General features: G+C 39.1%; 1 protein-coding gene across 4 annotated transcripts in view; it reads right to left on the bottom strand.

Annotated features, from left to right (window-relative positions):
• Positions 1 to 3,790: 3,790 nt before the first annotated feature.
• The window catches only part of Uso1 (USO1 vesicle transport factor), a 77,960-nt gene continuing 56,741 nt past the window's right edge, over positions 3,791 to 25,009 (bottom strand). For 2 of the 4 annotated variants that reach the window (XM_042678043.1, XM_042678045.1), the window contains 11 exons: positions 24,013 to 24,123; positions 23,578 to 23,696; positions 23,056 to 23,237; positions 22,608 to 22,729; positions 19,512 to 19,650; positions 16,815 to 16,978; positions 15,123 to 15,206; positions 10,227 to 10,325; positions 7,647 to 7,754; positions 5,568 to 5,786; positions 3,791 to 4,743 (listed from right to left, as the gene is read on the bottom strand). In XM_042678043.1, coding sequence (XP_042533977.1) covers positions 4,657 to 4,743; positions 5,568 to 5,786; positions 7,647 to 7,754; positions 10,227 to 10,325; positions 15,123 to 15,206; positions 16,815 to 16,978; positions 19,512 to 19,650; positions 22,608 to 22,729; positions 23,056 to 23,237; positions 23,578 to 23,696; positions 24,013 to 24,123 — 1,434 coding nt within the window. In that variant the 3' untranslated portion in view covers positions 3,791 to 4,656. The remainder of the gene's footprint in view (positions 4,744 to 5,567; positions 5,787 to 7,646; positions 7,755 to 10,226; positions 10,326 to 15,122; positions 15,207 to 16,814; positions 16,979 to 19,511; positions 19,651 to 22,607; positions 22,730 to 23,055; positions 23,238 to 23,577; positions 23,697 to 24,012; positions 24,124 to 25,009) is intronic. The other 2 variants (XM_042678044.1, XM_042678046.1) reach the window with 1 other exon arrangement.

Genomic DNA, 25,009 nt, shown 5'->3' with positions numbered 1-25,009 from the left:
TGAGCTATTGTGAGCCTCTGCTAGGACTATCCTAGACATATACCAATTATTACAAATAAGGGAAACCACAGAGCCTGTGTTTCTTTGGGTCTGGCTTAATTAATATGATTGTTGCTTACTCTTTCCATTTCTTCTTTCTTTCCTTTTTTTTTTGTCGGTTGTGGGCCTTGAACTCTGGGCCTGGGCGCTGTTCCTGCCCTCTTCAACTCAAAGGTGAGCACTCTACAGTTTGAGCCACAGCTCCACTTCCGGTTTTCTGGTGGTTTACTGGAGATAAGAGTCTCACAGACTTTCCTGCCCGGGGTTGGCTTTGAACTGTGATCTTCCAATCTCAGCCTCCTGAGTAGCTAGGATTACAGGCATGAGCCACCAGCCGCTGGCTTCCATTCCTTTAAGATTGGGCAATGTCATTCTTTCTGATGGAAACATAGTATTCCAGTTTATACACACACACACACATATAATTTTCTTGATCCATTCATCTACTGAGGGGCATCTGGGTTGTTTCCCCATCTTAGCTATGGTAAATAATGCTGTAATGAACATAGTTGTGTTGCAGCTGTTTTTGATGGACTTTAATTTCTGTTTATCAAATGCCTAGCTTTGTTAGTGCTTCCACTGTCTACCCTTTTAAGTTATATTCCAATTTTAGCATTTTTGTTTTTGCTGTTTTAGAGCAAACTCTTTATTTGGTCTCTAATATTTGGTGCCTATGGATGACATCTGGGACAGATTCTAAGTATGTTCTTAGAATCCACATGTTCACCTGGGTGTATCTCACTCACCTGAGAGGACTGCTAAGGTGTGAGGACTGGAGACAGACAATGGACATTCATCCTTACTGCATCCAAGTTTGGGAATACTTGAGAATTTTTCCCTGAGGGATTAAAAATTAGGGATATTGGCATCAAGATTGGCTGCCATTTAAATTTTAGGTGCTTTTCAGTTAGCTCTGGCAAACATTATTACTGTGATTGAACCATCCTTGAGTGGTTTAGCCTGTTTGGTCATCAAATTACCCCTGGCAGCCAGAAGTCCAGTGACTCCTAGAGGACTTGTGATGACATACACATCATCAGTAACTATTGAGGGCCTATAGATTAAATTGCTCCTGACACTTAGGAGTCTAGTGAGTTGGCCTACTACTTTGTGTGGGGTGGAGGGAAGACCTAGAATTTGATTCATGTCCTTGGTGCTTGAGGTGGCTTGTCTAACTTAGTGTCTTCTGTTGTTGAATTGGTTCCAGCAGCCTGGATTTCAACAGCTGTGGCATCAACTAATTGGGGGCTCTCAGTTTCTTGCACATTCTTGTTGAGCAAGGTGGCCTTGTACTGGTTTTTCCTTTGGCTGTAGAATGAAACCTCACTTTAATTCAGCATAGTTGTCCAGCTCATTTCTTTAGGCCCCTTCTTGGTGTTTGAGGTGGCCTACCACAGTTTAGCATCCTCTGCTATTGGCTTACCCCTGGCAGCTTGAGGTTTAGCAGCTTTTCTGGGTCTCAAGTCGAATTGTACTGATGTATTGATGAACACTGTTTTTATAGGTCTCAAGTTGACTGGCACAGTTGTACTGATTTTTTTTTTTTTTGCCAGTCCTGGGGCTTGAACTCAGGTTCCATGAGACTCTTTGTACTCAAGGCTAGCACACTCTACCACTTGAGCCACAGCAACATTTCTGGCTTTTTTGAGTAGTTTATTGTAGGTAAGAGTCTCACGGGCATTCCTGTCCAGGCTAGCTTCAAACAGCTACCCTCAGATATCAGCCTTCTGACAGTTAGAATTATAGGTGTGACCCACTGGAACCCAGCCACCTTGGACTCTTGACAACTGCTCTCCTGACTCCAAGTTGACTTTCAATCATCAGAGTTGAAGACAATTGGCATAGACTGGAAGGCTCAAAAATAAACTCATTTACTTAAGTCATTTGATATTTGAAAAAAGAGCTAAAAATATATGTTGGAAATAAATCTCTTCAACAAATGGTGTTGGGAAAATGGGACATTCATATGTTGAAGACCAATTGTATTCATGTCTATCTTCTTGCACTGATATCAACTCAAAATGGATCAAAGACCTCAATGTCAAACATGAAACATTGAACTATTACAGGATAGAGTCAGAAAAATGGAAAAACATTAGAACTTATTGGCACAGACAGGAGATTTCTGAGTAGAGTTCCCGGGGCTTAGGAAATTGGGAGATTGGACAAATGGGATTACATCAAACTAAAGCAAAGACACAGCAAAAGACAGTTACTAAGCTAAAAGAAAACAAAACAAAATGAAACAAGAGGGGGAAAAAACCCCTACAGATTGGGAGAAGATAATTACCAGCTTCACATCTGACAAGAGCCTCATACCCAGAATATATTAGGAGTCAAAAAACGAATCCCCCCTCATAACCGTAACCCAATTAACGGGCAAAGGATCTAAAGAGAGACTTCTTAGAAGAATGGCTAATAAACACACATGGAAAAATGCTCAACATCTCTAGCCATAATGCAAATGCAAATCAAAACAACATTGAAATTCCACTTCAGTAAAATTGGCCATTATTGAGAACACATACAATAGGAAATGCTGGCAGGAACACAGGGAAAAAAGAAACTCTATTATACTGTTGGTAGAAATGTAAATCAGTGCAACTACTCTGGTAGGTAGATTCCTCAAAAAACTAAACACAGAACTACTCTAAACATAGAACTACTTCCAGGCATCTACCCAGAATATTACGAGTCAGGATACAGTAAAGACACCTGCAAATCCAAGTTCATTACTGCACTACTCACAGTAGCCAAGTTATGGAAACAGCCTAGATGCCATACAACAGATAAATGAATCAAGGGAAATGGATGGACCTAGAAAAAATTATGGTAAGTGAAGTAAGTCAGGCTCACAGAGACAATCAGCACATTTTCTTTCATATGTGAAAGCTAGATCTCAAATAAAACATATATTATAATATATACAGCATTTTATGCATCTATACACAAACAATAAAGGATGGCATACTTAGGGAAGGAGTCCAATAGTGTAAGTCTTCTGAACAAGTAATGAACTGTTTAACAAAATGAGTACCAGGAAGTAGAAACATGTTTGTGGGGAAGGGCAGTGAGGAACACATTGAACAAATGGAGGGAGGGAGGGTGAACAAATGCAATTATTATATTCAATGTACATTATGTAAAAACTGATCTATGTGACTTGAGAGTAGGGAAGAGAGAGGGATAATGAGGATGAATTAATGAAGATTCATTATACTTACAACTTGACTTACCAAACTGTAACCTCTTTGAACAACCACTTAATAAAAAATAAAGAATTAAAAAAATAAAAAAGACAAGACATTGCTTTGTATGTCCCTCCCTCACAGTATAACCCCTGCTTTCACTGTATTTGATGTCGGTATAATTTGTGGAAGAGAAGGGGAAAAACAAATCGTTTAAATAGGGATACAGGTGGACCCATTGCAACAATGAGATGTACAAGTCGTTATGTCGAAAACGAACTTTACAACTTTGGTGTGGGAGGGGCGGGGAGGTTGGGTGGGGGGCGAGAGTAGGATGGGAAGGAGAAACAAAGGAGGAGGCTACAATGCTTGATAAGAAATGTACTCGTTATCTTGCCCATGTAATTGTAACATCTCTGTACAGTATTTTCACAATAAAAAAAAAAAGCAAAAAAAAAAAAAAGGTTAACAATCAGCTCTCTGAAAAAAAAAAAAAGACAAGACAAAAAAAAGAACAAAATACTTTGTCCAAACATAAAGAGAACCATGACCAGGACCAGGGATTAAGTGAACATAATATCTATTTTTATTATGAAAACATTAAACTTTTGACACTTCATCTGCTTTTAAAAAATCTATTATCTTAAACCTATTCAGCAAAAAATGCCAATAAATTATATAAATCATAGTTTGGGTCTTTTTAAAACTAGGAACGTTTTATTGTCATCTAACAATGATAAATCTGAGTTGCATGAGCTGACAACTTATAATTTGTTAACTATTTATTGAGCTTAAAGAAAAGAGAAAACCAACAACAATTCCAGTTTCTCATATCCATCCTCCTCTCCACCATGTCAGTGTTCCTTGTCTTCACAGGTACACAACGCAGCCCTACCAAGTGGTAAGGCACTTGCTCTACACTGCCCCATCTTGCTCATCTTGGGAGTCACATCAGATGGAAGGCTGAAGACACAAAGTCAGGGCTATCTTGCCTTTAAGGAAACTCCTCCCTTTAAAAGGAAATCATGAGCAAGAACTCAAATACTGAATTTAGAAACAATGATTCCAATTCAATCAAATGTGTTAGTACTAAAAGTCACAAATTCCGAAAAGTAAACCAACAAACTAAGAAGGCAAACAGCATTGCCACCACATGCCTTAAAATGGTATATTTTTGGTGTCTGATGATCCTTGCATATTGCGTTTGTGACATTTCACATGAATTTAAATAAAACATGTGTTCCACATAAAGTTAAGGGTTTTAGCATTTTCAACATGGGTGGCAACATTAAAAAAAATACATCAAAAGTCTTATTAGTGAATGTTTCCACTTGTTTTCTAAATCTTTATTTTCTGTGGAGGGAAACAAAGCACTGTTTCAAACTGTCTTCAAAGTAACAAGACAACCTCTACCATTCCTAGAGTTTAACTAGGTACTATCCTGGTCCTTGACCTCTTCATTTTCTTCATCCTCATCTTCTTGGTCTCCAGATTCAAGTTCATCCTCTTCTTCAACCTAAAGGGAAAATAGAAGTTTAACATATGGACCAATATACATGATAAATGTATATACATCATATAAATTTGTAGTCTAGTAATTATAGTAGAATCTAATTTCCTGATTAATGCTCAAGGCTCATCTTTTCTTTCATTTCTTTTGTCAGTACTAACGTTTGAAAACTCAGAGCCTTATATTTCCAGGTGTTCTACCACTTGCACCATGCTCCCAGTTTCATTTTATGTTGTTATTTTTTTGAAAAAGAGTCTCACTTTATGCCCAGGCCTGCCTGGACTACAACCCTCCAATAATGCTTCCCTGTGTCACTGGATGATAGGCACACACCATTCTTCCCAGTCACTGGTTGAGATGAAGAGTTTTGCAAACCTCTTTTTACCCAGGATGGCCTCAGACTCTGATTCCCTCACCTCTGCCTTCCAAGTAGCTAGGATTACAGGTTTGAGCCTCTGTGCCTAGCTTTCTGTGAAGTTTTAATGTGAATAAGGTATATTAATCAGTTAATTTTGCTGATGAATGGCTGTACCTGAATCTGAATCAGACATGGTTGGGTGTTCAAAGTCTGGTTATCACAAGAGTCATGAAGCCAATTCACTTTCTAGGCTCTGAGTCCAAAAGAGAGCAGTTTACTTACAAATGGTGAAAATGAATTTAATGTGAGTCTCCAATAAATTCACTGAACAGTGAAAGAAATATACATAGTACCATATTCATGACCCCACATAGCCATCTCTAATAGTCACAGCTTCCCCACGCTATATTAAATTTAAAGATATGCCTTACAAACAAAACACAGTAGAAATACTTTTGGAACATTTCAATCTTACTGGATGACCAAGATCCTTGAGTTTACTCTTCAATGACAATATTTTCTGATCTTGATCGGCCAACAGCACCAGGAGGTCATCTTGTTCTTTCTTAGAATCTATAATTTCCGACTCCAGCTTGTCTTTCTCATTTTGTAAAATGGCAATTGTGCTGTTAGATGAATCCAGCTGCTCTTTAATGGCAGTTCTTTCCTCAGACAGAGCTTTAATTTCATTCTAGGAAAAGAGAGTGAAAGGTTTTTCCTTCTGTTTGGGGGCAGTACTGCACTATACACACCAGTCTAGTAATCTAAAATTAGTAGTTACTCTCCTAGAGTTTATGAGAAACTGCTTTTTTAAATTCAATCTGAAGTATTTAGGAGTGGAAGTTGTTGATATAGTTTTAAAACACACATCCAATAACATGAAAATCTGTTAGATTATTCAGCAAATATGGTTATTGTGAAAATAGAATAGAATGTCCAGAATTTGGTGTTTGGATATTATATATCTTACAAGGCAAAAACAATTCATTTCAAATAATCAGGAGGAAATAGAGATACAAAACACTATACAAGACTGGCTTATAGGGGCTGGGAAAGTGGCTCCATAGTAGAGCGCTTGCCTTGAATGCATGAGGTCCTGGGTTCGATTCCTCAGCACCACATAAGCAAAAAGAAAAAAGCTGGAAGTGGTGCTGTGGCTCCAGTGGTAGAGTACTAGCCTTGAGCTGAAGAGCTGAGGGACAGCGCCCAGGCCCAGAGTTCAGGCCCCACGACTGGACACCCCCCCCCCCCCCCCCAAAAAAAAAGACTGGTTTATATCAGAATTAGAACTCAAAACTCAACTGAAAAAAAACTCAACTTTACACACAGAACAGTTTCAAATAAAAATCATTGCTTAAAAATGTTTTGACCATAGACCAAAAAGTGCAATTATGTATCATCTTTATTTTTCCAAGTTTTAGAACTCCTTTCTTTTTTTAAAAGATGTGTTATTATAAAAGTGATACACAGAGGGTTACAGCACAGAGGGGTAAAGAGTACATTTCTTTTTGGACAATGTTACCCCTTCCCTTGCTCTCTCCCAGCTTTTCCCTCCCATACCACCCACAGGTTGTATAGTCATCTTCAACATAAGGTCTAGTATTATTGCTCCATTTGTTAACCTTTGCTCCTCCATTCAGTTCTCAATTTCTTTTTTTTTCTCTATTGAGATTAAGTGATTACATACATTTATAGTACTGTAGCATAGTTATACTTAGCTAAAGTCACACACACATTTTAATCTTCACAATGATAACTTTAAAAAAAACTCACTTTATCCTTTTCTTTGTTATTTATCCTCAAGTCTATGTAACACAATAGGCTGGCAAAACTTAATATTCCTATTTTCTTCAGTCTTATGGGAAATCTACACATGGCTTGTATATTTCCAGTTCTTTTTTTTTTTTTTTTTGTCGGTCCTGGGGCTTGAACTCTGGGCCTGGGCGCTGTCCCTCAGCTCTTCAGCTCAAGGCGAGCGCTCTACCACTTGAGCTATAGCGCCACTTCCGGTTTTCTGGTGGTTTATTGGAGATAAGAGTCTCACGGTCTTTCCTGCCCGGGCTGGCTTTGAACCGCGAGCCTCAGATCTCAGCCTCCTGAGTAGCTAGGATTACAGGCGTGAGCCACCAGCGCCCGGCTTATTTCTAGTTCTTATTGCTACTGTGACTAGATACTAATGTTGATAAGGGAACAAATATTTTCAATGAACTTACTTTCACAATATGCATATAATACTTTTTTGTGTGTGTGGTGACAGAGATTGAACGTAGGTCCTCCCATACTAGTAAAGTGTTCTACCATGAATCGGTACCCTTACTTCTAGAAATTCTTACATTATATTCAATACCATTGTTTGAAATGGCATTTAAAAACTGTCTTTGTGTCATCTTTAGTAATCAAAATAAGGACAGAAATGTGAAATCCAACTATATCCCCTCTATCAGCTTTTTTAAAAAAATAAACCTAAAGATCTGAGAGTAAACAAAATAAAATCAAGGTTCTTGAAATTCATTTCATATTATGTACAATAAAAGGTTCACTAATAACCAACCTTCAATTCTTTAGTCTCTTGTTGTAATGCGGACAGTCTTCCTTCTACATCAGTAGTTTTAGCAGCTATTACATTCTCGCTTTCTCCTTGTACAGGAACTGATTTTGACTGAAAGTAGAAAAAGGTTTTAAAATTCTTTAAAGTTACAAATAATATGAACTTTCAAAGCAGTCATTTTAATCTTCTTGCTGTTTTGAAGTTTCATTTCCAATTTAAAAAAAAACATAACCTTTAAGTAACTATGTGCAACAAAGTGCTCTCTGATGACAGATGAGCTGTGGCCACAGCAGAGCAGCATTCAATAATCTTGAGTATGGTGAGGTCTGGGCGGAGCCTCAAGGTCAACCCAGAAAAGTAATCAATAAGGCCACTCTAGTACTCTACCACTGCTTCTAAGAAGCAGGGATTATTTTTCAGTCTTTCCCTCATAAACTTCCTATAAGTCCACATTACCATGTCAGATAGATAAATAACTTGAGCCAAATATGCCATTAATTCATGAAACACAAGTATTTTCTTAAATGCTATAGGAGATACTCATAAATCAAAGTTTTACTGTTTTCCCCCACCTTTTCTCTACAAAATAACAGAAAGTGGGTGCAAATGCAACAAATAGCTAAAAATGTGGAAGTGGCTTTAGAAATGGGTAATTACAAGTAGAGATTTAAGGTACATGTTAGACAAAGCCTAAGTTATTTCAACAAGACTACTGGCAGAGGGGCTGGGAAGGTGGCTCAGTGGTAGAGCGCTTGCCTTGCATGCTTGAGGCCCTGGGTTCGATTCCTCAGCACCACATAAGCAAAAAGAAAAAAGCCGGAAATGGCGCTGTGGCTCAAGTGGTAGAGCGCTAGCCTTGAGCTGAAGAGCTGAGGGACAGCGCCCAGGCCCAGAGTTCAGGCCCCACGATCGGACCCCAAAAAAAAAAAAAAAAGACTACTGGCAGAAATATAAACATTGAAAGCAATTCTGGTGAGGATACAAAAAGAAAAGAGTTGCAGAGAAAGTCTCCATGTTCTCAGAGACACACACAATCATGGAAAAAACAAGGACAGAACTATGAATGCTATGGTGCTTCTGGTGAGGTCTCAGAAGGAAATGAAAAGTATTATTGCAATTTAAGAATAGGCAATCCTGTTATAAGATGCAAAGAACTTAGTGAAACCATGTTCCATTGTTTGATAGAACTTCATTTATATTTCTGGCAGGGACTGGGTTTGATATGGTGTCTTCAAGATCATAATTGCTACATAGATTAAATGTAAAATTCTGAATTGTTAAACTCAGATATTTAGCAAGGAATATTTTATTTTATTTTATTTTGGGGGGGTCTGGTCATGGGGACTGAACTCTGGGCCTGGGCGCTGTCCCTCAGCTCTTCAGCTCAAGGCTAGCGCTCTACCACTTGAGCCCCAGCGCCACTTCCGGCTTTTTTCTTTTTGCTTATGTGGTGCTGAGGAATCGAACCCAGGGCCTCAGGCATGCAAGGCAAGCACTCTACCACTGAGCCACCTTCCCAGCCCCTAGCAGAGAATATTTTAAAGCAAAGTATGATGTACAGTCTTATTTCTCTTTAGTGTTTGGAGTAAAATATAACAGGAGATAAACTGTCAAAAGAATGATTAAACAAAAAGAAATCAGGGGGGCTGGGGATGTGGTTCAGTGGTAGAGTACTTGCCTAGCACTGGGTTCGATTACTCAGAACCACAAACACAGAAAATGATGGAAGTGGCGCTGTGGCTCAAATGGTAGAGTGCTAGCCGTGAGCAAAAGAAACTCAAGGACAGTGCCCAGGCCCTGAGTTCAAGCCCCAGGACTGGCAAAAAAGAAAAAGAAATCAGAACTTAAAGATTTTGAAAATTCTCAGCCTAGTTATATTGTGTTCTGGACAAAAATATCAAGGATATAAATAACCATTTATAGTGATTTTATGTGTATGATTCATGGGTCCAGCACAGCAGAGGTCAGAATCAGAGATGAAGTTAGCCAGGAAGCATTTGCAGAGGATCTTATCTGATGGCTTAGACTTGTATGAGTTGGATGGGACACCAATAAGGTTCCTAGTGATTTTATACCAGCAGAAAAGTTGTCAGCTTGGACCAAAGGGGATAAACATGGGCAGCAAAATCTATCATTAAGGAGTCACGTACCAGTGTGTCTCATCTGTAATCCTAGCTACTGAGGAGGCTGAGATCTGAGGATTACAGTTTGAAGCCAGTCCATGCAGGATAGTCTGTGAGACTCTAACCTCCAATTAACCACCAAAAGGTTAGAAGTGGAACTGTGGGTAGAGAGCTAACCTTGAGTGATAAAGCTCATAGACAGTGCCCAGGCCCCCGAGTTCAAGCCCCAGGACCAGAACAAAAATAAATAAGTGAATAAATAAACCACTAAATAACTGAATAAACTGACCTTGGAGTCTAGGTACAAAATGGCTGTCACAGCGACCAGAAAGTGTCTCACTAGGACTCTGGCAGTGAGCAATCAGAGAAAACTAACAGATAAATCCATTTCTTTTCATTGCCACTGAGAAATAATATACCAATCTCATGTTTACTACTTTGCAGAAGAGAATTAACTTACAAATGCTTCTGTTTTCTGTAGTAGGTCATGCTTTTCTGTCTGTAGTCTTGTAATCTCTACAGACTTCGAATTCAACTGAGCCTTCAATGCTGCTACCTCCTAAGAGACAGAAAGAATTGAGTTGTAACATCAAATAGTTTCAATTTCATTAAGATGTCTATTAGCTGGGACCTGGTGACTCATGCTTATAATTCTAGATACTCAGGGAGGCTGAGATCTGAGGATTGTGCTTTGAAGGGAGCTTGGGCAGGAAAGTCCTTGAAATTCGATTTTCCAATTAACTACCCCCAAATCGGGAGTGCAGTTGTGGATCAAAGTGGTAGAACTCTAAGCCAAAAAGCTCAGAGACAGTGCCCAGGTTGAGTTCAAACCCCATACTGACCCCCTAAAAAAAACAAAAAAATTGTCTATTTACATGATTAAATTTTAAAAAATTATATCCTTTCTTGACTGTACTCACTCTCTAAAACCATAACTTTCAAGTTTTAAAATCTAATTCTAAATAACTATTTTTTGTTTTGACTTTTTTTTTTTTTTTTTGGGTCTGGTCGTGGGGCCTGAACTCTGAGCCTGGGCACTGTCCCTCAGCTCTTCAGCTCAAGGCTAGCGCTCTACCACTTAAGCCACAGTGCCACCTCCGGCTTTTTTCTTTTTGCTTATGTGGTGCTGAGGAATCGAACCCAGGGCCTCAGGCATGCAAGGCAAGTGCTCTACCACTGAGCCACCTTCCCAGCCCTCTAAATAACTATTTTTGAACTCTGTGTTCAAGAATAAAAATTAAGGAGAAAACAGTAGGGAAATACCAGAGCCCTCTCCAACTAAATAGAGAATTTGGGTTCCAATACATAGTTCCCCCAAGAGATGGACAACAGCAAAAAGGTGAACAATCAGAGAAATACAGGAACTGAAAAAAGAAAAGGAAAAATAACCCTCAGAACTTGCACAAAGAAAAGTGCAAAGAGCCATTGCTGGCAGGGCCGTTCCACAACCCCAAGCCTCAAAAGCGGCAAGCTGACCTTAGAACCCAATTGCAGAAAACTCCCACAGGGCCCACAGCGCCATCCTGAGAGTGTAAACAAAGACCCCAGGCAAGGTACCTGAAACCAGACCAGGGGCTCCCACCGCCACTGCTCAGCCCACAAGGGGCGGAGGGGGGGAGTGGATCATAGCACTGCTGGACAGCCCTTAACCAGTTCCAGGATCAGTGAGTACCCCACCAGGGACCCCCTCCATGCCCCCACCACAGGAACTGTGCACGAGCTCCAGCAGCCCCTTCTGCGTGCCCTGGCGGAGATGGAGCAGCTGGCTGAGCGGAGCTGGGAATTGTGCTTGAGCTCTAACTGCTGCAGGAGTGCCCCCAGCCTGCTGGGAACTGACAAGCACGGGTACCCCAACCGGAATCCTAAGCCGCCTAGGCCACTGGACCCTGACCAGTACCACAAAACATGCACAGGCTCCTGCTGCTGGCAACTGCCAAGAGAGTACCCACAGTGGCCCTAAGTGAAGGCTCCTACCTGTTGAACACCAACAGGCAGAGCTTGGACCCCAGACCTCACAAATCCTGAACCCAAATGGGTAAAACACAAAGGAAGATTTCAAGATTCATGAACAATCAAGACAACAAACCAAACCCAAAAGCCAGCAGCAACCCACGAAAGAACTCCAGTGAGAGCAAAGAAATGGAAAACAAAATATTAAAGAGATGATGGCAGAATTGGCCAAAGAAATAAAAATAGAGATACAACAGCAATTTCAAGAGTATAGAGAAGAAATATCAAAGGAATTCCAAGACCTAAAAAAAGAGATGCAGTCAAGAATAGACACAGAACATACCTTGTTAAAAAGATGAAATTAACACTTTGAGAACCAATATAGAAATCATAAATAGATCAATTTCTGCAATACAAACCACAATGCAAACCACAATGAAAGCCTTAGGAAATAGAATATCTTGAGTTGAAGATAAAAAAGAGGAGCTGGAGAAGAAAGTATTAGATATGGGGTGGGGGGGGGAACACTCAGAAGGAAAGTCCAAGAACTGACAGACAATGCCAAGAAATCTAATCTTCCTATAATTGGGATCAGTGGAGAGGAATACCAGAATAGAGAGATGTAACATTTATTCAGTAAGATTATTATAGAAAATTTCCCCAATCTCAAAAGAGAAAACCTTACCCACATAACAGAAGCATATAGAACACCTAGAAGACAGGATCCTAGAAAAAACACTTCTAGACACACTGTAGTAAAGACATTAGACCTGAATTGCAAAGATCTGATTTTAAATACTGTAAAATTAGGAGCTATACTACAATGGAAAGAAAATTAGAATCACTGCAGATCTCTCCATACAAACCCTCAATGCAAGGAGAGCCTGGAAAAATACCATCCAAGCTCTGAAAACCAGTAACTGCCAACCCAGACTGGTATATCCAGTGAAACTAGCATTTACATTCAACAGAGAAACCAAACTCTTTAATAATAAAGAGAAATTAAAGAAATTCATGAACAAGAAGCCAGCATTACCAAAAATACTAAAAGGAGAACTATAACCCAAAGAAAATAATCAAAACCAGGGAACCACATCAGACAGAAACCTAATGGAGAGTTCACTTTATTAATATGAAATGTCCTTGTTTTTTCTTTTTTTTTTTTTTTTTTTGGTCCGGTCGTGGGGCCTGAACTCTGGGCCTGGGCGCTGTCCCTCAGCTCTTCAGCTCAAGGCTAGCACTCTACCACTTGAGCCACAGTGCCACTTCCGGCTTTTTCTTTTTGCTTATGTGGGGCTGAGGAATCGAACCCAGGGCCTCGAGCATGCAAGGCAAGCGCTCTACCACTGAGCCACCTTCCCAGCCCCTGTCCTTGTTTTTTCTAATTGTAACTTGAAATATGTTTTATCTGATATTAGCATTACTACCCCAACCTGTTTAGGAGGGCCTTTTGCTTAGAAGACTTTGTTCTAGCCTTTCACTTGAATAGTCAGTATTTGAAAGCCTCCAGGTCAGAGTTAATAAAAGACAAAGAAAGACAAGAGGAAGTGTTACAGATTAGGTAAGCTAAATATACAGAATAACTAAGAAGGCTAGATTGTGATTGAAACAGAGTATTAATTAAAAAAATGCTGGTGAGTAATAATAAAGCCAATGAACTAAAGCAGTTTGGTTTAAAGCATTACATCTCTTGGTAATTACACTAAGTTTCTGTGGGTTTTCAGCCTTAGGAGACGATGATAAAAGACAAGTAGCTCTTTGAACTATTTTTGTAATAATTCTATAAGTCTAAAATTATCTCAAAACGCAAAGTCAAAGAACTGTGTTTCCCTAAAGTCCCTTAAGAAGACTATAGGAAACTTCAGTGGTTTGAGAGGGAACAAACATGTCACAAATTTGAAATGTATTATGACATTGAAGTTAGTTATCCTGAGTCTTACAGAAATCCTTGTACACTTTTAGTGTACATTCTTTTTTTTTTGGGGGGGGGGTCCGGTTGTGGGCTCTGAACTCTGGGCCTGGGCACTGTCCCTCAGCTCTTCAGCTCAAGGCTAGTACCCTACCACTTGAGCCACAGTGCCACTTCCAGCTTTTTTCTTTTTGCTTATGTGGTGCTGAGGAATCAAACCCAGGGCCTCATGCATGCAAGGCAAGCGCTCTACCGCTGAGCCACCTTCCCAGCCCCTTAGTGTACATTCTTACAGTACACCTGTGCCTCAAACTTGGAACTAGTCAGTTAATGGTCAGTGGACTTTGTGTCTTGGCAGACACTTAGTATCTCAGGACTATTTATTACATCAAGTATAGCTTCAGGTTGTTGATGTTTTGTCACTTGTATTTACTTAATTCACATTTTTGTTATTTTTTTTCTTTTGTCTGTTGTGGGGCTTAAACTCTGGGCCTGGGTGTTATCCCTCAGCTCTTCAGCTCCAGGCACTTGAGCCACAGCACCACTTCTGGTTTTCTGAGTGATTTATTGGAGATAAGAGTCTCCAGGACTTTCCTGCCCAGGCTGGCTTTGAACCATGATCCTCAGATCTCAGCCTCCTGAATAGCTAGGATTACAGGTGTGAGCTACCAATGCCTGGCCATTTTTGTTGTTATTTTTGTGTTATAGCATACATTTTTTTTTTAATCAGTCGTGGGTCTGAACTCTGGGCCTGGGCACTGTCCCTTAGCTCTTCAGCTCAAGGCTAGCACTCTACCACTTAAGCTACAGAGCCATTTCTGGTTTTCTGATGGTTAACTGGAGATAAGAGTCTCATGGACTTTCCTTTGAACTATGATCTCAGCCTCCTGAATAGCTAGGATTACAGGCATGAGCCACTGGCACCCAGCAAGCAATTCTTAACAGTAATAAAAATTAGATTTCATATTTGCAATTTATAAATATATCTTAATATATTTATATTTATATTACAAATATTCTTTTAAGCTTCTTATTGATAATCTACAAATAATCTTGGTGAAATGCTGAAAACTGGTAAAACATCAATGAAAAAAACATGGGGGCTAGGAAGGTGGCTCAGCAAGAGAGTGCTTGCCTTGCATGCATGAGGCCCTGAGTTCTATTCCTCAGCACCACATAAACAGAAAAGGCCAGAAGTGGCACTGTGGCTCAAGTGGTAGAGTGCTAGCCTTGAGCTGAAGAACTCAGGGACAGGCCTAGCGTTCAAGCCCCACAACCGACCAAAGGAAAAAAAGAAAAAGAAAAACAAAACACAATGAAAAGCAAAATACCACTACCATAGTTAAAGCCCACTTTTAGACTTTCAAATGTCTAGCATCACCTGTCAATTACTGTCTATCAACTACAATCAAAGTAGTTTTACATTATGAAACTAATAGGACTGGTACTGTATTATAATTAAAACAAAACAGAATCCAAGTCAATCTGGAAAACTACCTGTTTTAATTCTGCAACTTGTTCAGAATCTCTAGCTGAGGCTGTTGCTGAAGACTGCTCATTCATACCAGATGTTCGAGATTTCTGAGAAGAGAAACAAACAGTGAAGTAAATTCGGTCTAAACAGCAAGAAAAAAGTTGAAACAGTACTGTACATATAAATTACATCTTATAGATGCTTCCCCAAAATTTTTTATCAACATTCTAGTTTTTATATTTCAGTATAGCATATATTACTACTGCTTTTCTATAGCTAATAAAATTGTAACAAGTAGTTTATTATATCTGAAGTTAAGGAGAAAAAACATACAAACAATCATGTACTGAACTACTTCTTTGAATTAAAATATTATTTCACTTAAATCTCTGAAATAGTCATTGCCATCATCATTACCTACTGGTAGGTCAAGAATCAAAACGTTCAGTTCCCCACGGTATAACCCCTGCTTTCACTGTATTTGGTGTTGGTATAATTTGTGGAGGGGAAGGGAAAAAACAAATTGTTTAAATAGGGATACAGGTGGACCCATTGCAACAATGAGATGTACAAGTCGTTATGTCGAAAGCGAACTTTACAACTTTGGGGGGAGGGCAGAGGGAGGATGGGATGAGAAGGGGAGGTTACAATGCTTGACAAGAAATGTACTCATTATCTTGCTCATGTAATTGTACATGTAATTTCACAATAAAAAAAATCCAATGACTATAACTCATGTACACATCCCTTAATGTCTACAACCCAGAATAAAAAATGTTTTTCCCCTTAAAAAAAATGTTCAGTTCCTAGCATTGAAAAAACAAAATGAAGAAACAAGTTTAAACAGACTTCCTAAGTTGCTTTAAATTCAATTATCTAAACTGGGTGCTAGTGGCTCATGCCTGTAATCCTACCTACTCGGGAGGCTGAGATCTGAGAGTCCCAGTTTGAAGCTAGGAACAGTCTATGAGACTCATTTCCAATTAACCACAAAAAGCTGGAAGAGGAGCTGTGGCTTAAAGTGGTAGAGTACTAGCCTTGAGCAAAAAATGCTCAGGGACAGCACTGGGGCCTGGAATTCAACTCCATTACTAGCACAAAAAGAAGAAAGAAAAAGAAAGAAGAAGAAGAAGGAGGAGGAGGAGGAGGAGGAAGGAGGGAGGAGGAGGAGGAAGAAGGAGGAGGAAGAGGAAGAGAAGGAGGAGGAACAGGAAGGAGGGGGGAAGGAGGAGGAAAAAGGAGGAGGAGGACGATGAGGACAATGATGGTCAGGGAGGGCACCCAGGCTTGAGTTCAAGCCCCAGGAATGGCCAAAAAAAAAAAAAAAAATCAATTATCAGCCTGGTACTGGTGGCTCCTGCCTCTAATCCTAGTAGGCTGAGATCTAAGGACTGAGGTTCCAAGTCCTCCTGGGCAGAAAAGTCCATGAGACTCTTACCTCTCTCTAACTGGCCACTAGAAAAACCAGAAGTGGAGCTGCGGCTCAAAGTGGTAGAGTGCTAGCCTTGAGCAAAAAGAGCGCCTAGGCCCTGAGTTCAAGGCCCACGACCAAAAAAAAAAAAAAAAAAAATCAATTGTCTAAGGAGCAGTGAAGCTTAGTCTAATTCCAAAGCTCATACCTTAATGATTTTGTAGTTTATGGGAGCTAGCAATACAATCAAACAAGATGATAAAAATCATTCTTGATCTTTTATTTAAATTTAATATCTACTTACCAGATTTTCAATCAAAGAGTCCTTCTCAGCCAACTGGCTTTGCAAAAGTTCCTGGTTACTTTTTAATTCTTCTATTTCTTCTCGCAACCTACTAATTTCTTCTGGCTGAATGCCATTCATCTGAGCTCCATCATTGTAAGAACCCTGATGATGATTGTCTTTTCCTATTAAACAGGAATAAAATTGGAAAAGCCAGAATGGAATGTAAGTTTTTCTTTCTTTTTTTAATCGGTCATGGGGCTTGAACTCTGGGCCTGGGCTCTGTCCCTGAGCTCTTCAGCACAAGGGGAGTGAGTGCTCTACCACTTGAGCCAAAGCATCACTTCTGGTTTTCTGGTGAATAAAGAGTCTCACAGACTTTCCTGCCTGGACTGGCTTTGAACTGTGATCCTCAGATCTCAGCCTCCTGAGTAGATAGGATTACAGGTGTGAGCCACTGGTGGCTGGCATCATTTTGTTTTATCTAGATGGCTAGCATATTATATTACTATAGCTGTAAGACTCAAATATACAACTTTCTTAGCTAAATTAATTTGGGAGCATTTTTTATTTTCTACTTGCAAAACAGCATATTGATACGAATGTTGAACTGATAATATTTTCAGGGCTTGTAGGAGGAAAACAAGCCTAATCGTACTAACGTATATGGTTTGGTGACCTATGATGAAAAATTATAGCCATTTTAATTCCAATTCTGTTAATCATTGTGGGAGAAAGTAAAATTCTTTAAGAAACTCTAGCTAGCTATCTATATGAGCTATACTGTCATAATAAAGGAAGAAAAAAATTCCTGGACACTTTAGTTATCCTCTTACAAATAAAACAAACTTTGTATTTCTAAGTAAAGGAGTATTTGAATCATAAAATGCTATGAGATGATATTATTTGCATGCATTTGAGTTCCATAAATGTATCTCAGTAAAACAGGGCTTAACTGGCATGTGCTAGGCTCTAAGCCTCATCCTCAGTATCACCACACAAAAAAAGGAAGAAAGACATAAGAAAAAAGTTACAAACATTTGAGCTCTGACCATTTCTCAGAAAATCAATTAGAGTTTTTAAGTATTCTCAGATGACACAAACACTATTATCTCCATATTATTTTATTTTATTTATTTTTTTGGGGGGGTCCGGTCGTGGAGCCTGAACTCTGGGCCTAGGCGCTGTCCCTCAGCTCTTCAGCTCAAGGCTAGCGATCTACCACTTGAGCCACAGGGCCACTTCTGCCTTCTTTCTTTTTGCTTATATGGTGCTGAGGAATCGAACTCAGGGCCTCAGGCATGCAAGGGCAAGCGCTCTACCACTGAGCCACCTTCCCAGCCCCTATTATCTCCATTTTAGAGATGAGGAAATTGAAAGACTAGATCATTCATTCTCAACTATTAAATCATCTGGGGAAACTAATAATTGATACTAGACCCTATAACAGATTAAATAAATCTTAAATTCCAATGGGTTCCCACAGCACTGGTATTTTTTAAAATAAAACTTTAATGTTATTATTAAGAGAGACTATTTATTTATTTATTTAATCGTTCATGAGGCTTGAACTCTGGGCCTGAACTCTGTCCCTCAGCTCTTCAGCTCAAGGCTAGCACTCAACCACTTGAGCCACTGCGCCACTTCTGGTTTTCCGAGTGGTTTACTGGCAATAAGAGTCTCATGGACTGGGCTGGCTTTGAACCGCAATCCTCAGATCTCAGTCTCCTGAGTAGCTAGGATTACAGGCATGAGCCACTGGCACCCGGCTGAGGTTGCCATTTTATAAGTTGGGTAATGAGTACGTTTCTATTTTGGATGCTGTCAATCCTTCCTTTGCCTTCCCCCAGTTTCCCCCTCTCATCTTTGCCTACAAGTTGCACAGTTCTTTTTCCACAGTGTCTGCTGTGAACTGCCACTGTTTGTTCTTCCTCCCTCCAATTCTGTGTTCCCTCTTGACCCCTCCAACAGAAAAAACACACACCACACCACCACCATCACCCCCAACAACAAAAATATGCTTCATTTCCCACAACTTGTTTCAATAAACAGTATTTTAAATGTTCAGAAGTGTTATGCCTTTGGGTTCTTAAGAGTATACTCCTTTAGTACCCTATGAGTATCCTAAGAGTATCCTCCTTTAGTTTCCCAATGTGTGAATGGCTAGCCTTGCATAATTTATCATGTCCCAGTATACTTCAGATCTAGCTTTGTATTGGTATATTTTTACAAAGTATATCACAAGAGTCTAATGTGTAGCCAAGCCAGGATTAACAAAAATGACTGGGTCACATGATCAATAAAGCAGCCAGGAGCTTAAACTTCATTTTTAAAGATTCAATCTTAATTATTATTTTGTGTGTGTATGCTGATCCCAGGGCTTGAACTGAGGGCCTGGATACTACTCCTGAGTTTTTTTTTTTTTTTGCTTAAAGCTAGCACTCAGCCACTTTAGCCATACCTCACTTCTGGTTTTTTGGTGGTTAACTGAAAATGAGTCTCATGGACTTTCCTGCCCAGGCTGACTTTGAACCATAAGCCTCAGAACTCAGCCTCCTGTGTAGCTAGGATTAAAGGCAGCTTAAAAAAAAAAAAAAATTACCAAGCCATTTTGCTTTAAACTGTTTTTGACATATGTTAGCCACAATGACTAAAGAGACAGGAAAAAAAAAAGAATGTTACCTGGACACTACAGTGCTGATGACTAGCTCTACTTACCTAGCTGTATTTTAAGAAGATTATACTGATCTTTATGCTGCTGAATTTGAGATACTTGCTGTGTGACTGCTGTCTGGAGCTGTTCATTTTGACATTTTAATGTAGAAACCTGCTGTTTTAAATCCTCTAGCTGTAGATCCTATAAAACAAAATGTAATTCAAGTGTTTTAACTTAATAGTATTAAGCAAATGAACAATTAAAAAATATAGAAGGGGCTGGGAATGTGGCTTAGTGATAGAGTGCTTGCCTAGCGTGCAGGAAGCCCTGGGTTAAGATTCTTCAGTACCACATAAACAGAAAAGCCAGAAGTAGCACTTTGGCTCAAATGACAGAGTGCTAGCCTTGAGCAAAAGAAGCTCAGGGACAGTGCCCAGGCCCTGAGTTGAAGCTCCAGGACTCACAGAAAAAAAAAAAAAAAAAAGTAGAGGGTTTTTGTGGTCAACAGTTCAAAGTACCAACACTGTCAAAGTCATTTAATAATTAAACATTAATACATGAATATATGCCCCAAGGCAAAGTCAATTAGCATGCAACAGAAATCCAAGATTTCAAGCAGGGCCTCATTAACAAACACTATGGCACAACATGCAGTCTTGCTGCAATTATGGAGAAAATTCAAATGAAAAACTCCATTTTATGGTTCATCAAGCCATTTCAGAACTATATACCTATTAAACTTAGTTAATTCAGATATACATGTAAATCTATATTACTCATAGACCATTTAAAGGTGGGGAAAAAAAGAGCTTTCAACTCTTGCCATCATAATTTTACTACAGTGGGAATTTGATAATTTCTTTATTTTCTTTTGATTTCCAGTGCATGTTTTTAAATTTCTTATAATCAGTTCATACATATTTAGTTAACTTACTATTTGTCCCATAATTTTACCACATTGCCACACAGTTTCTCAGTCATATTTTTTGTGTGTGCTGGTCCTGTGGCTTAAACTCAGAGCCTGGATGCAGTCCCTGAGCTTTGCCCAACTATCTGAGCCACAACTCCACATGTGGCTTTTGGTGGTTACTTGGAAGATATAAATTATATTAGACATTTAAGACAGGTTGCTTTCCATTTTTTAAATACTCAATAACATTACAATACTATCTTTACTCTTGATATTTTCCTGAATTTTGAAGAATTTCTTTAGGATTCAAAGGCTATAAACATTTTATAGCTCTATATGCTATATTTAGTGCCAAACAGTACTGAGTGGTGTATGTAAGTGGAATATAAAAAATATTTTAAAATGAGTCACTACAGTAATTGTGTCAAATCACTTTTTTTCTTCCAAATGTAGGCTATACATCACGTTCCAAGTAGTTTCTTCTTTTTTTTGGTCGGTCGTGGGGCCTGAACTCTGGGCCTGAGAGCTGTCCCACAGCTCTTCAGCTCAGGACTAGGGCTCTGCCACTTGAGCAACAGCACTACTTCTGGCTTTTTCTGCTTATGTGGTGCTGAGGAATCAAACCCAGGGCCCCATGTATGCAATGCAAGCACTCTACCACTGAGCCACCTTCCCAGCCCCTCTGAGTAGTTTTCATTATGCCAAAGTATTACTTTACCAACTGGAAATGACTGTATTTGTACCAACACGTAAATGAAAAATCCTACTAATGCTAAAGTAGTGTGATGACTTAAATTTTGATCAGATAATTCTAGTTTTTGGTTTGCTTTGAACTGACAGGCTTAGATTGAATATTAACTGTATTACAGTATTACCACTTCCTTAAAATTTCAATTTCAATTTCAATGTTACTATAGGACAGAAAATGACAGGGAAGGGGATAAACCTGCCTCACTGGAGGTAGGAGGCCTTGAGTTCAGTAACTACTACTGAAAACAAAAGATCTCAAAACCATGCTGAATGAGTCTGTAAAATACAGTTAACAAAAAGGGTAACCTACTCCCAAAGTAAACTTTTTTTTTTTTTTTTGGCCAGTCCTGGGCTTGAAGTCAGGGCCTGGACACTGTCCCTGAGCATCTTTTGCTCAAAGCTAGCACTCTACTACTTGAGCCACAGCACCACTTCTGGCTTTTTCTGTTCATGTGGTACTGAGGAATTGAACTCAGGACTTCATACACACTAGGCAAGCACTCTACCACTAAGCCACATTTCCAGCCTCCACAGTAAACTTCTTGTGGGCTCTTTTCCACTAGCCTTGACCCTTAAATTTCTTCTTCACATGGCTGGAAGAATGTTTATGTACATGCCAACAACACTACAGTTAAACTTAACGTTGTTTGCCATATTCTGCCTTTCTTCTTTATCTTTTTGTGTAGTTCATCCGTGTGCATCCTTTTAGAGCTCTACTTCTATTTTCTGCAAGCCTTTGCTCCTACTTCACTAAATTAGGTATCTCTTGCTGCTGTCATTACGAAGACTAGGTTTATTACTAGACAATACAGTAATTAATTTACAAATCCCTCTGGGACTGATATGAGAATATGTCTGATTCATGGGATTTTTTTGTTTGTTTGCCATCCTAGAGTTTGAGCTCAGGGCCTGGGCACTGTCCCAGAGCTTCTTTTTACTCAAGGCTAGTACTCTACCACTAGAGCCACAGTGCCACTGCTGGCTTTTTCTGTTTATGTGGTACTGAGGAATTAAACCCAGAGTTTCATGCATGCTAAGCAAGCAAGCACTCTACCACTAAGCCACATTCCCAGCCATGATTCACATTTTTAATATACAACATTGTGTGCTTAGTACACATTCAAGGGCTCAATTTGTTCAATATTCAGATGCTTTTGAAAATAATGAGTTTTACTTTCTGCAGCCTCTTTCATTTGAAATGCAGGAAAATTCTTCTCTACAGTAGAAAGTACTAATCAAGGGCTGGGAAGGTGGCTCAGTGGTAGAGCACTTGCCTTGCATGTGTGAGGCCCTGGGTTCGATTCCTCAGCACCACATAAGAAAAAAGAAAAAAGCCGGAAGTGGCGCTGTGGCTCAAGTGGTAGAGCGCTAGCCTTGAGCTGAAGAGCTGAGGGACAGCGCCAAGGCCTAGAGTTCAGGCCCCATGACCGGACCCAAAAAAAAAAAAAAAGAAAGTACTAATCAATAATGAGAGGACAATTCACTAGTTAGTACTTACTTGCTCTCGAATCATATTTTTATAGTGAGTCACAATGTTGTCATGCTGTTCTAATGTTTTCTTTACCTCTTCTTCTTTTTTATCTTCTTCACTGGACTTATAAATAGCTTTAGTTATAACACCTATAAAAGAGAGCTTATTTAAAATTTGTTAAAACTTTTGTTTGCTTTTGTGGTAGTATCAAATCTAGGGCCTCACACATGCTAAACACATGCTCTGCCACCAGTCCTGTTTTAAACATCATAAGTACTATTATGACTTTACCAATTAAAAAAAAAAACCTAACTCATGATATAAATGTAGTATCTTTCCATTATTACAGAAGCTGAAGTCTTTCAATGGGCTACAGATCAACTTTGGGATTTATCATATAGTCTGTATATATCTAGAAAATACATACACAACATAATCAACATTACCTTCTACTAAATATCAGTATAAACCTTACCTTCAAGTTCTTTTACCAGCTTTGTAAACTCATGATCAAATATCATGTATTCTGGACTGGGAAAGTTTGGCTGAGGTTTCTGTGATGCTCTGGAGTACAATTCATGTTTGCTAATAAATCCTAGTTTCTCTATGAAATTCTCTTTGCCAATCCTCTTCTCTATTAGTTGTTTTAGTTTCTCCCTTAAGAGATAAAATATTGAGATGCTTAAAAAAATGGGTCCAATTATACTTTAGGTGAAAAATATATCCTTATTTCCTTATTTCTCATTGCCATTAGAAGGTCTTTTTTTTTTGGGGGGGGGGGGGGGGTCATGGGCCTGAACTCTGGGCCTGGGTGTTGTCCCTCAGCTCTTCAGCTCAAGGCTAGCGCTCTACCACTTGAGCCACAGTGCCACTTCTGGCTTTTTCTGTTTATATGGTGCTGAGGAATCAAACCCAGGACCTCATGCATACAGTGCAAACACTCTTACCACTGAGCTACCTTCCCAGCCCCTAGGAAGGTCATTTTATTCTTACTTACTTCACATAGTTCTCAAGTGAGTTATCATTGAAGTAAATTGAAATGCCCAACAGAAGGGCACATAAGCCTTGGACCAACTGCTCTTCTTCTCCAAGATTTTCTGCAATCTGTCCTGTAAGCTGAAATCTTTGTTAAGGAGTTTAGTGATTTATAATAACTAGAATACTTCATTGTATAATTTGAATTGACCATATATTTCATGTAAGATTTCCTACAAGAAATTCTGTATGTATTTCAAGACACTATAAAACAGTGATATACATACACACAACTTACAAGTGTATCATTACAGCCATAATAGTTTCAAAAGTAGTAACACAAATAAAAGGGTAATGGACTCAAACATTTTGGGTGTAGGGCTGCTTCTAATCAAGAAGAAGTTTAAAAGATGTAAGTTAGTTACTTACATGTATGATGCTAAGATATAAAGGATACAAATGGAACATTGGCTGAATTGTGAAGAAAATGTGTTACTGCAATGGGACAGTTGCTTAGCCAGGTACAAAGCAACATTAGTAATCCAACTCTTGTCTGTATTTTGCTTCCCTGAAATAGATAAATTAGCAGAAATCTCTTTCCATTCATTTTCTTTTTTCAAGCAAAGTTTCCCTAAAATCTGGTCCTATTTATATAAAAAAATGTAAACATTATATAAAAGATCTGTAAGAAAGCTACATTGAAAACATTCAACAAGAGAACAAATTCTGTGTCTACCACAGCCCGCAAGTTCCAAAATAAACAAGTGCATGTTCAAAAAGAAATCCACTCATTTATGTAACTGCAACCCTTCTGTACATCATCTTTACAATAAAAAAAATAAAAAGAATTGTTAAAAAGATAAAAAATAAATAAAAATAAACAAGAGTGCAGAAATTTGGATTGATTCATGTGCCTACACAGAAACTGGTTATTTTATTTTTTATTTTTGTCAGTCATGGAGCCTGAACTGGGCCTGAGTGCTGTCCCTCAGCTCTTCAGCTCAAGGCTAGCGCTCTACCACTTGAGCCACAGCACACTTCTGGCTTTTTCTGCTTATGTGGTGCTGAGGAATCGAACCCAGGGCCTCATGCATGTGAGGCAAGTACTCTACCACTGAGCCACCTTCCCAGCCCCAAACTGGGTATTTTAAATACTATGTGCAGAAAAGGACAACAAAGGAGTGTGTAACAATGTTTGACAAGAAATGTATTCATTACCTTACTCATGTAACTATAACCCCTCTGTACAGCATCTTTACAATAAAAGGAAAAAAGAGAAAAAATATTTTGATGTGAAGACATGCTACTAAAACTAAATTTTCCAGACAAATTAATGGTATTTCAATCAGTTTCTTTCTTTTTTTTTTTTTTTTTTTGGTTGGTTGTGGGCCTGAACTCTGGGCCTGGACGCTGTCCCTCAGCTCTTCAGCTCAAGGCTAGCACTCTACCACTTG

Source organism: Dipodomys spectabilis, unplaced genomic scaffold (genome assembly GCF_019054845.1).
Source record: "Dipodomys spectabilis isolate Male_0828 unplaced genomic scaffold, ASM1905484v1 ptg000043l, whole genome shotgun sequence".
NCBI classification, from domain to species: domain Eukaryota; kingdom Metazoa; phylum Chordata; class Mammalia; order Rodentia; family Heteromyidae; genus Dipodomys; species Dipodomys spectabilis.
Note: the sequence above shows the minus strand (reverse complement) of the source record. Positions and strands in the feature narration are given on the sequence as shown.